The sequence below is a fragment of the Varroa destructor genome, unplaced genomic scaffold (assembly GCF_002443255.2).
Source record: "Varroa destructor unplaced genomic scaffold, Vdes_3.0 BEIS01000002.1, whole genome shotgun sequence".
Classification (NCBI taxonomy): domain Eukaryota; kingdom Metazoa; phylum Arthropoda; class Arachnida; order Mesostigmata; family Varroidae; genus Varroa; species Varroa destructor.
This window is the reverse complement of record NW_019211455.1, coordinates 28,084,487-28,095,861: the sequence shown is the minus strand read 5'-3', so window position 1 is coordinate 28,095,861 and position 11,375 is coordinate 28,084,487. Positions and strand designations below refer to the sequence as shown.

The 11,375-nt window shown below is 41.0% G+C and overlaps 1 protein-coding gene across 1 annotated transcript; it reads left to right on the top strand.

The window, feature by feature from the left end:
• The first annotated feature begins 1,055 nt into the window (after nucleotides 1–1,055).
• LOC111244358 (uncharacterized) lies at nucleotides 1,056–8,870 on the top strand. The gene is made up of 5 exons (XM_022791369.2): nucleotides 1,056–2,890; nucleotides 4,062–4,332; nucleotides 4,899–5,053; nucleotides 7,794–7,989; nucleotides 8,421–8,870. The coding sequence occupies exons 1-5, from the start codon at nucleotides 1,950–1,952 to the stop codon at nucleotides 8,661–8,663; spliced, it is 1,806 nt and encodes a 601-aa protein (XP_022647104.1). The 5' UTR covers nucleotides 1,056–1,949; the 3' UTR covers nucleotides 8,664–8,870.
• The last annotated feature ends 2,505 nt before the right edge of the window (nucleotides 8,871–11,375 follow it).

The window sequence follows — 11,375 nt, the reverse complement described above, 5'->3', positions numbered from 1 at the left end:
CCGCAGGCTTTGTCGTGCGCAATAAACAGTTACCAACGAAGACGCTGTTTGATGCTATAAATGCCATTGTACAATGAATTGATATTTCTCTAGCTCGTAAGTGAGAATCTTCTCGTACGATCTAGTATTGCATGTACATAGCAAATCGAATGTTTTATTATTATTATATATTATAATTTTCATTATTTTATTTTTCCACTCCACTCCTAGCGACGTCATTGATTTCGTCAGCGTTACCATTCTATACTGCCGAAAAGTCTCGGTTTAAACTATTAAGTAGTTTCTACACAACCGTAAAGGTACACAAGTTGTACTTTCTATATGCCTTTTCAACGAGTGTTGTTAACATATTTTTAAAAGGAAACTTACATGAATATAAGCTTGCCGATAGCACGAAATCGTCGTGAGGCGTTCCTGCCCTTGTGTTTTTTTAGCCACACACGCGCACACGCATATATATATATATATATACACTCGCGGACCAACAGCAATTTAATAAATACCCAATAAAATACTAATACTTGTACAGTTTGTTTGTACGCAAGTGAGCTACCTGAGCAAGGGTTTTTCGCCTGTTGCGTCTGAAGCTATATTAGCGTAAACTGAAAGAAACTCGTAATCAATAAGACTTTTTAAGAAGCAAAAGATTTACCTCACAACCGTTTTGAACAAGCCGTAAAGTAAACGGCTGTCCTTCCACAAAGCACGTTCTTAACTCTATCTACATATAAACAAATTTGTAAATACGTTTTTAGGGAATCGTTTCGGTTGGACCGCGTGTTCGCTAGAGATATTTCCATGGTGAAAATCACATACGATACTCACCAAAATCCCTCAAAACTCACTCAAATCACCCAAATTCCTATTGTTCTGCTATATTTGTATATAGCTACAATGTGAAACGTAAGAATAAATAAAGGCTAGGGAAAAATGCAATACGTAGTCCGTCATTGTCGGCCTGATGTTTGCCACTTAGAAGTATCGTTACAGATAACTGCAGTTATAATAAAAAGAAAAAAAAAACGTGTGAAAATTCGCAGTCTTCTGCGCTACCACTTAAAACATAATATATTATTCTGCCTTTTTTGATTACAGCAACATAATTCTAATGAAAAATCATTTTAATTACATAGTCGGTTTAGACTTATTCACACTATTATATCGGCTAAAAAAATAAACACTTTGCTACTGTTAGGCCGGTAGATTGAATTTACATTGAATGAAAATCGTCGGCGCCCGGACCACGTATCGCTCGCGGGTAATCCTGCTGCTGTTAATAGGTACGACTTCTTCCCCCTCAGTTAACAGGGATGCTTCATAAATCCGTAAAGACATCTTAGAGGTACTTTTGAAGTGAATTGAGTTTGAAAATTGAATACTCTCGAAGTTTCTAGTAGTGACTCGTCAATACACCTGTAAGAATAGAGCTTGAGATTATGTGTAAAAATAGGTTAATACTTGCTCTTTTATCGGCAGATGTTCACTAGCCTCGTCGTTCAAAAGCAAACTTAATTGATTTCACAGCTTGAGCTGTAAGTTTAAATAATGCACTCCCTTCATCTAATATATAATACTAAGGATTGGCCTCGCCGCGCTACAGGTATTATAGCCCTAGTTTTGGCCTATTTGATGTGTTTTGATTTCAGCTGTTTCTTTTTCTTTTTAACCGAAAGAAAGCGTTTATTAGGCCCAGAAATTTAGCATTGGCTGTATAAAACAACAACGCAACACAGAAAACAACGTACTAAGCACTGTATTGGCATCTCATTTCCGCCTTTCCCTAAAATACGGACGTCGCCTTAAAAGGCTTGCAAGTCAGATTCCCGGAAATTCGACAATTTTTGATATTGCGCTCACAATGAAATATACACCATCCATCCCTGAAGAACAACGACCTTGGGTTAAAAGCCTACAGTTAGCTAAGCAAATACTACCTGAGACCTAACCCGATGAAGTCAAAGAGGGATAGGTCACTTAGGGATAGTAAACCTTCATCTCTAAACCGAAAAATCCCGAACGAGAAATCGAGCTTCCGGGGCTCAGGACGGAAATCTCGGAAGCGGCGTCTGCGACCGGGACTCAGTAGCACAAAGCCCCGAGACCGGGATCCTGCATCTCAAGCTAAAAGTACAAAACCAAATCCTGAATCGCAGACTCAATCTACAAAACGCATTTCTGGATCTTGGCCTTCAAGCAGAGAAACACAAAAGCCAATTCTAGAAGATCAAAAACCGAATCTGAAAGCCTCTGTACTTACTGTGGAATCTGATGATCAGTGTCCGAAACCTTTAGGAAAGGACGGGAAAACTGCACAAACGCCTCCCTATGCGCCGAACACAAAAACGACCTTTACCAGCCTCACGCCGCAACCTTGGGATGTGCCTTTCAAACCCACCAATGCTATTCGGAAGCCCACAAACGCTAATCTAAAACCTTCTGCTAAGGTGGATAAACCTATAGCTCCAGCCGCTAAACCCTCACGTATAGATTCTAAAGTAACACATACATCGGCAAAGCCCTGGGGTGCGAAATCGTCACGGAATAGTCGAAAACCAAAGGCCAAAAACTTGAAGCCACCGCTCATAAGTAAACTCATACGCAAATGTCGAAAGCAACCTGGGGTGAGTGCAAAAATTCTCGCCAGTCGAACCGCCCAGTCGCCACGAATTCGACGGTACTTCAAGCAACCGGTAGAGACGATTTCTGAGGGCACTGAGAAGATTGATCTGAAGAGGAATGAAAATAGGCCAAAGGACAAACATCTACCAACAAAAAATGATTTTACGGACAGCGCGAACCCAAAGATAAAAAATACTAAGAGTAAATATGCGGAATTCTTTCTTTGGCAGCTACTAAGGGGAGGAGATGCCGATGAACCGCACCGAAAAATGTGAGTAAACAATGTTCTTCATTGTTATCATATGATAGTTAGTCTGACATAACAAGCCAAGTGAATGAATTATTAGAGTGTGATCAACATGCTATTTAAGAATGGACATAAACTTAAAGCGTTCAAAGAAGTGTTTCAAAAGAAACCCACCCTATACGGGGTCGAATAGTAAAGTGTGTGTGTGTGTGTGTGTATAAAAATATATACACTTTACTATTATGATATATATATATATATGAAACATAAAACATCACCCGACTTGTATATTCTAGCATGCCCGTTAGGCATTTCCTATTGGGCCACTAGTATTTGCTAACGATGTCTTTACTATTATCTTTGTCTGGCTTGTAAATCCACACGCTCTTTTTATGGAGTGCTCTGCGTTTGTTACACCATTTCGGCTGAATTCATTAGTAGCTTTCCTTTATATGAATGGTGTTAGAAAGTCATGGACAACACACCGAAGGCTGACAGAAAAAGGGACCGATCTCAGGCCGACCTATGATATATACATACAGGGTGGAGCGAAATTCCTTGGAATTTCCATTTTTCTCCTCCTTCTTCACCATATTCTATCGCCTAAAATGGAGTTTTAAACTGTCATTAGACATTTTGTTATACCCCTGGTTGTGTGTGCGGTACGCAGGCCAGACGTCTTCACAACAAAACATCTTTCTGGCTCTCGTGCGGTTTAGAGCGAGTTCTCGCAATAAGAGAGATACCAGATTCAATCTAATGTTTTCGATTATTTTATTGAGTAAATTGAGTTCGACTGCAGAACATGCAACATGATAAATGCTTCCCGTCTTGTAAATATCTCGATTTATATTTAGACCATTGCACACTTAGTCTTATTTTTTTTCTGACAATCTGCGACAGGTATGAGTCATATTGCTTGGGCTATGGAAATTAGAACATGTTAATCGAGTAAACAGAAAAAAAATTTCTTCGAAAGATGTTTTTAATTAAATTAACGTTGACACCTATTACATCCCGGAACAGGTGCGTCTCTTTTTTGTTACACGCATGTGTAGCCGACTACCCCCAAATGATTCGCTTGTCATACACGCATGAAAAATTTCAAATTAATACTAGTGATAAGGCAATGTAGCAAGCACACGTAGCCGTCGAGTCCGTTAGTTCGTATTGAGTGCTACCCGTCGCTGTGCAGGTGGCCTCGGCTCCTCATCGTCGCATTTTGTTCTCTTGGTGTCGTCGCTTTGATCGTGAGCATTATATTGGCAGTGCAGAACCGAAAAACGGTAGGCGCGGTCCGCAAGACAGACGAGCTTGCCGACTGGGGAGACCTTCAGAATTCACTTGGGAATTGGTGTCCGGAATACGAAACACGCGATGCGGGTTTCGCAACGAAGCTCGTGAGCCAGGACTTCAGCATGCTTCAAAACTATCTAAACACTCGAGTTCTCAGCATTCACAGTATAGTACGCAATCCATTGTTTACTTTTTTACCCTGTACTTTCACCACTTGAGTTAACATTTAAGCAGCTTTTACAGATGTTCAAGGTAGCAGTAATGTGCTATGCCTGTATTTTAGTAGGACTAGGCCACTTTGTACCGATGTAATTCGTTGCGATTCGTTGTAGCGTCACAGTATGTTTTACTCTGTGTAGGCTTGTGATTCCTGGATACGTCTAGTTTCCTTGAAAGTAACTTATTGTGCTTAGGCCAGAGAGGGGGTAATTTCCTCAATGCTGATGTGAAAGTAACTTATTGTGCTTAGGCCAGAGAGGGGGTAATTTCCTCAATGCTGATGCGCCAGCGGATTCACTTGTGATTTTTTTCACAGCTCAATGACTTATGGCCAGAAAGATCTTATCATAGCACTCATAGGTTCATTCTTATGTTTAGGCCAGCCCGTTATACAGCATCATATTGAGTGAGGTGTAAGCATAAAACGATATATCCTTCGAAGCAAATCTTGTTTAGTCTGTGCTCGATTCTCCCGAAGGTGTTTCAGGGATTACAATCTTTTATTTGGTCATTTCAGGCACATTTTGAACTAAATGTGAGTGAAGTCCAAAGTATATCGCGTGGGGTGCCATTTTTAGCCTTCATTATTCCAGTAAAAAAGGCAGTGATGGCTTTTGTCTTGGATTTTAGTAGCCGGACGGTCAAACGATTGGCATTATCCCCGAATTCAATGTAAGCTGTGCAATACTTCAGTTGGCCTACTTTAGTTAGGATGATGCATTAACTAGATTAACCTATAGTGGAAGTGCTATTCAATATTGAGCGGACTACAGGCTGAGCATGATCGCATAGGAGTACGTTTCATTGAAAGTGATTCAAATACACTTCAAATATTTGATTTCTCCTCCAGTTCGGCTTGATTTCACACTAACTCTAAACAGTACCGAGCCTAAAGATTATTGATTGTTAATAAGTAAAATTTCATTTTTCTCTGTTTACAATTTACTAGACATTTTAGTGATGAGTTAAGTTACAGCTTTCCAACTAAACCCTGGACCCTTCGAAGACTTGGGCTTTGGTTCGGGATATAGTTTAATATTACTTCGAAATCCTAGCTTGCAGGAACGGGCGTTGAGCTACTATCCCATTTGTCACGTTCCGGTCTATCCGCCGGTCTAGCTCCCCTCCTCTCCAGATAAGCTAGTTCCTGGGCTGGGTCTTGTGCCCTGCTCTCCCATAAAAAGCGGCTATAGGATATCGGATTTTTGCTCATCTCGAGCTTCCGTTATTCTCTTGCAGCGCATCCTTTCGAGCTGTTTTTTTTTTCATAATGTCGTCATAAAATACCGTAAACTTCTTCCAGTTTCCCCTGTTCTTCGTCATCATTTCCACTGTTTCCTTTACTCTATCCTTCATTAATACCTCTCTGTGTGCCTACTTATCTCTGACCCCATTTAGTGCGGTGTGTTTTACTGTCTTTCATGCCCGACGAGCAGAGTACGCAGGTGTCCGCTTGCACTTTGCCGCTCTTTGCCATGTAAGTCTGAAACTGTCCGTGGCACGACAGGACCTGGCAGGAATGATACGTAAGCTCTCCTGTCTTCGTAGCTCTTTCCCCAGAAGAGAGTGGGGGGCTTTGACGTTTTCCTACTCTTTTCTGTGTATCTCGGGCTCGATCCACTAATGTCCTATATTTGGGGCATTACATTGATATGTCTCTGTGGCCATCAATCTCGCATGCGTAGCAGTAAGGGGTCAGCCTGTCACAAATATTGCCTGGATGCCCTGTGTTACCGCAGTGGAAGCATCGTATTCCGTCTGCTTTCTTTTCTTGCACCCGTAGGCTTGTTGTAACCTACTTTCTGGCATCGGAAACAGTTCGGTGTGAGGACCTAGTCCTGCATTTGTAGGGTCCCATTTGCACGATCCTGTTGTCATTGGCTATTCTGCTTTCCGTAGCCAGAGGATCCACATCCCGTATGGCCATAGTACGCAGATTTCCTAGTCTTCCTAGCCTTTGAGAGCGCTGGCGATTTTCTGGGCTTCTTCTGTTTTAGATCCCTGTACCCTTAGCACTACATCTCCCCCTGCGCCTTGTGGGATCCCGATTTTCCCGTCGATTTTCGTAGGCCTCAGCCTCGAATTTAATCCCGCCAGCACCTCTTTGTAGAATCTATTGTCCCTCACTTTTACCCTTATTGTTGAGGTCCCCTCGTATTGTTTTCCTTGTTCTCTCGGGTTTCCGGGTCTTTTCGCGCTTTGAGATTGTTTATTTTCCGTGTTTTTCTGCAGAGTTCTATTTCATACTCAAAATGTCTGCCGTACACTTCGAGCAGTTTCCTAGTGGCCTCATTCTCGGCTTGATCGATCACTTGGATTGCAGATGTTTCTTGTGTTCTTTCTCCCCTTATGGCTTTGACGACATTTTTGATCATTTTTGTCAAACCCTCTTCTGTCTCTTTCGTTAATCATACCTACTATAATTTTTCTGGCCGCGGCATGTGATGTCTCATCCCCATCCGCTTCCCCTGTGATACGGCAGGAGGCACTCTTACTAGGTGAGTACTGCAACACTACCAGCTGTCAATTTTGCTGCCTTTGTTGCTCCGTGGAATTGAGCGTTTTTGTGGTGATTTGTACCTTCGCACAGCCTTTTGTTCGCCTTCGCACGATTGTTCTGAGAACGCTTTGTTTTTAGTTGATTCCAAAAACACTGTACAATTGCAGCTCATTTAAATGTATGGATTTTGAGAGTATTGCCTTGCTTTTTACATGGAACGTAAGTAGTGGAAAACGCTCCGTGTCACTGTCAATCATTCTTTGTTAGAGATAAACCCCAACGTTGCAATGTTCACAGAGCACTCTTATATTATAAGAGTGGTGAGTTATATAACCCTATCAGGCTCCGTTGCCATTCTTTTTGAAAAGGCACAGTCTACAGTAATTGTGAGCTTACTAGGCTTGACTGAGGTGCGTTTTAAGGTTGCCGCGGTAAAGCTTTCAAGGATTTGCAGGCCATCTGTGAATCAATGTCGGACCTTAGTTTTTCTACGAGATGAGGGGACCTATATCTGCCGTAGGTATAATGGTTAGCGTCACAGCGAAGCGCACATACCTAATTGCTATACTCATGAATGAACGAACTTGAAATTAAATTGATTAGACTTAAGTAGTTCAAGTTAAGAACAAAAACAGGAAGAAACTAATATAGAGATACTAAGGGAACGTTCGTTCACTGACGAGTCATTATCGAATGTATCTAGTTTGCTCGAGCCCCTTAGACATCAGGTATACTAACTTATATGTTTATATATAAAATAATACATGTTATGTGTATATATTTAACGCTTTAAACATGAATTACTGGCATTACTATAGCGATTATAGATTGATCTGTATCCTTGATCTGTATCCTGGAAACAAGTGTGAATTTTTATACACCGGTTAACAATATAGTGATTGTTTGCTACAGGAACTTTGTACATAAAATCGTCAGACGATTACCTCATCAGTCATATGGCAAACTGTTTATGGATTCCGAAGAAAAACATTCGATCGGCGTTCGTTTTGATTTAAGCTACGCAGAAGATAGGCTTCAATTTTGGTTGTGTCACATTATCGTTGAAAGAAGTACGCGCTACGACTGCGTTATTAAAGAGGACTTTCAGGTTGATATATATACTCAGATACGCGATAGGACAAATATTATGATATATTCATTTATTTTAAACGTTCGTATTTAAAATCACTGTTCTACACTGAAATCTCCCCCCAATGACGTTCAAAAAAGGTTAAAATTATAGAAACAATTATAATAAATATTCGTTAGGACATGTCTAAGCTACAGCGCTTAATAAAAATAGAAGTGGTATTTGCCGACGCTCTACGAAGATAATTATTAAAGCCGGAAACAAAGACAAAACTAATTGACATGAATTTTTATCTCGTAGAACAGATTGATAAAAAAATCTTGCTGGTTCTATTTATTTAGCAAACTTGTTTAACTAGCAGTTAAAAAAAAAGAACTATACATTGTGCGGATGTCCGGTGTTCTTACTCTCTAAACTAGTTTCCTTGATATTCAAAACCGCTTTCGCAGGTTCCGCTAAGGCCGATCAGGACAGTGATGCATCCGATTGTCTATATCAGCAGCGCCATGGTGACGTACGACTCTAGTAGGCATGCGCCGAGCATTAGCCTTGACGTGAATATTCCCCGAAACGTGTCCTACATTTGTGAGCTCCGGGAACAACAACTTAATGGTTTACCAGTCCAAAAGTGTCGTCGATCCGATGGTGAAATGTACTCGTGCCGCGACGGAGAAATGCGCCAGAAAGCATGACGAACTCACACTGATCTGCAGATCACTTGGGGTTCTGTTGTGTTTATAAAAAAAAACAAAAACTATGTTACTCGACCGTCAGTGACAAATCTATTTGTTATAGCAAAACAAAGGTGGTGTGCATGTCATTGTTAATTGCACACGGAACGTTAATTAACGAAAATAAAGCCGAAACCAATTTTGATCAATCTGTCAAACGGGATCGAGGTGGAGTGGTTCTCATTCAGAACGTTAGAACCAGTAGTCTCGTTCGTATCGTTGATTGCAAGCGAATTGCTTCCGCTGTCTACGTCCTTGGATATTAGTTTTCCATTAACACACACTTCATTTTAAGAGGTGGACTATTGCATGCTCTTGTAGGAACTACTTCGTTCTTGTTAGGCCCTCAAGGTACACAATTGTAATTTGCGAGGTCGTACCGATAACAAATTAAGCATTATTATTTTATTTTTTAAACAACGACGAACTCTTCTTCTGACAAACGTATTATGTAAGACGTACTGTTTAGCACGCATTGGTCGCTGGGGCCTGCTCTATCGCCATTCTCGGTTTACTACAGCGTATACTTCGCCGGGATTGGTGGGCAACGTACTCCGCATTCAGGGCATGGAAGAGCGGCACGGTTATGGCGTGCTTCTTTGCTACCCTCAACACCAGACCGTAGGTACGAAGCGTGCAGCGTGAAAGCACTTTCGTTTTATATCGCTGGGCATTGTTCGCAATTAAAAGTGGCTGCATCGGACATTACGACGCTTTCGTCAAAGTCGACGATTCGTTAGCGTTTAACTCGTTGCCAACGATTTATTTATTGGTTCTGTGCCTCTTAGTCAATAACGGTTCTATCTCAAGCGCGTCTCTGAATGCAGCATGGTAACGTAATTTTTATGCCGATGGTGCGTAGGTAGATTAATTTGCTGGGATTTCCATATTCTATTTTGTTGTTCAATAGAAAATTGTCTTTTTGCTTCTTGACAACCTTGCGATGGTCTACTTGAATTTCTCTCGTATATATCGGGCAGCGGAACTGTAAATGTGTAGGTCTTGAGAAGTGTACAGGTTTTAAATTCTTTCTAAACGTGTTTTGGAGGTGTAATTTTATGGGCTACCACTACACGGTTATTTATGTAGGTATTTTCATTGTCTACTCGTAGGTTTTTTGCCAAGGTGTCTATCGGTAGCATTAGGAAATAATTTCCTCCAGCAGTATACTCGTAGGGTGAAAAAGTGAGAGTGGTTGTAATGTGTGTGGCTCGTTGGCCTGGGGGGTATGATTCTCGCTTTGGGTGCGAGAGGTCCGGGGTCTAAATCGCGGACGAGCCCAGACGTTTGTTATGTTCCATCAGTTTGTTAAATGTAAATGCTGCGAGGATTATGTCCGGGCCTTTCAGGCACCGTTCTACATTATGACCAGTGCATATTACAGTGATATTAGTTACAATTACGGTGACTAATATCACCGTAATTGTAACTAATATCACTGTAGTCGTTATTATTCTAGACAAACATAATTGCAGAAAGCTGCAGTTGTTTGTTGTTGCAATTCTAAATAATATTCTAAACATTTTTTAGCACTTCAGCCAAACGTACAGCCCTCGGCAACTTCACATGCCTTGCGATTCAGTAGGCCAACCGCTGGGCTGGGCTTAATATTATACAAATTTCCAGCAGCTATATAGTAATGAACAAACTATTTCTATTAGCCTTCCAGGAATCGGAAGGGGAAAAGGAAAAGCATAAATTGAGAATTAAACGTTACATTGAAACTACATCAATATAGTTATGGTTCCTTTAAGGTTAAGTTACTTTGCAATTATATGGCTGGGACAAAACTTACTTTCGGTTATTTAGGCAATTCATAGCACATCTATTCCACTTACAGGTTATGTCGATAGCACTGATAGTGGCTCGCACAGCAATTACCGATATCTGTTCAGATATGTAGGGGCGTGACTCTGCGACATCTTAGCAGCGTATTGATGCGTGATAAGATGCGGCCTGCGACTGACCAAACAACCGTTTCACCGATAGCGTGTTCACTCCAGCAGTAGAAAATACGCTTTGGCTGTACACGTCAGCTGTGCCTTAATACGAGAGCTGATCGAAAACCGTAGAAGCGCGAGCATCGTGGCGCGATATAAATCGAACGGTCGGATTGAAGAAAAAGGGCGAGCGTAGGGAACTGCTAGTCTATAGCAAGCAACATAATAACGCTAGACGATTATCGTGACAGCATAATTCAGAATGCCCTTACGACCAAAGCAGCATAAACCTCCGTGTACAAAATATGCTGACGAACATGCCAATACTGTTTATTAAAAACCTTCAACCTGATTTATTGCAAATGTGTTTTTACAGCATCATATAAGTTACGTTATATAAATGTTGTGCAATTACCAAAGAAGACTGTAGACTAATTCTGCACACTTGTATATACATATTGAATGGGGACGAGGGTAAATGTTTTAATAAAGGGAAACAGTGCATACTCATTCGCTAACTGTATACGCTACAAGAAATGATAATATTATGCAGTTTATTGTAGACAAATCCATTGATTTAGCTTTATAAAGTGTACAAATCGTAGCGTATTTATTGCGCCATCAACAATCGAACCTTTAGGCAGCGGCCGTTCTCGTTACCATTTCGACTAGCACATAGTCAGTCGTTGTTATTGTTCGATCTCGAGATCTTTGAAACAAGTTGACTCGCGAC

Excerpts from the sequence above, each read along its gene's own strand:
- LOC111244358 (XM_022791369.2), top strand. The coding sequence starts at position 1,950 with ATGAAGTCAAAGAGGGATAGGTCACTTAGGGATAGTAAACCTTCATCT. Across the intron at positions 2,891-4,061 it reads GATGAACCGCACCGAAAAAT|GTGGCCTCGGCTCCTCATCG; the intron begins GTGAGTAAACAA and ends GTCGCTGTGCAG. Across the intron at positions 4,333-4,898 it reads TTCTCAGCATTCACAGTATA|GCACATTTTGAACTAAATGT; the intron begins GTACGCAATCCA and ends TGGTCATTTCAG.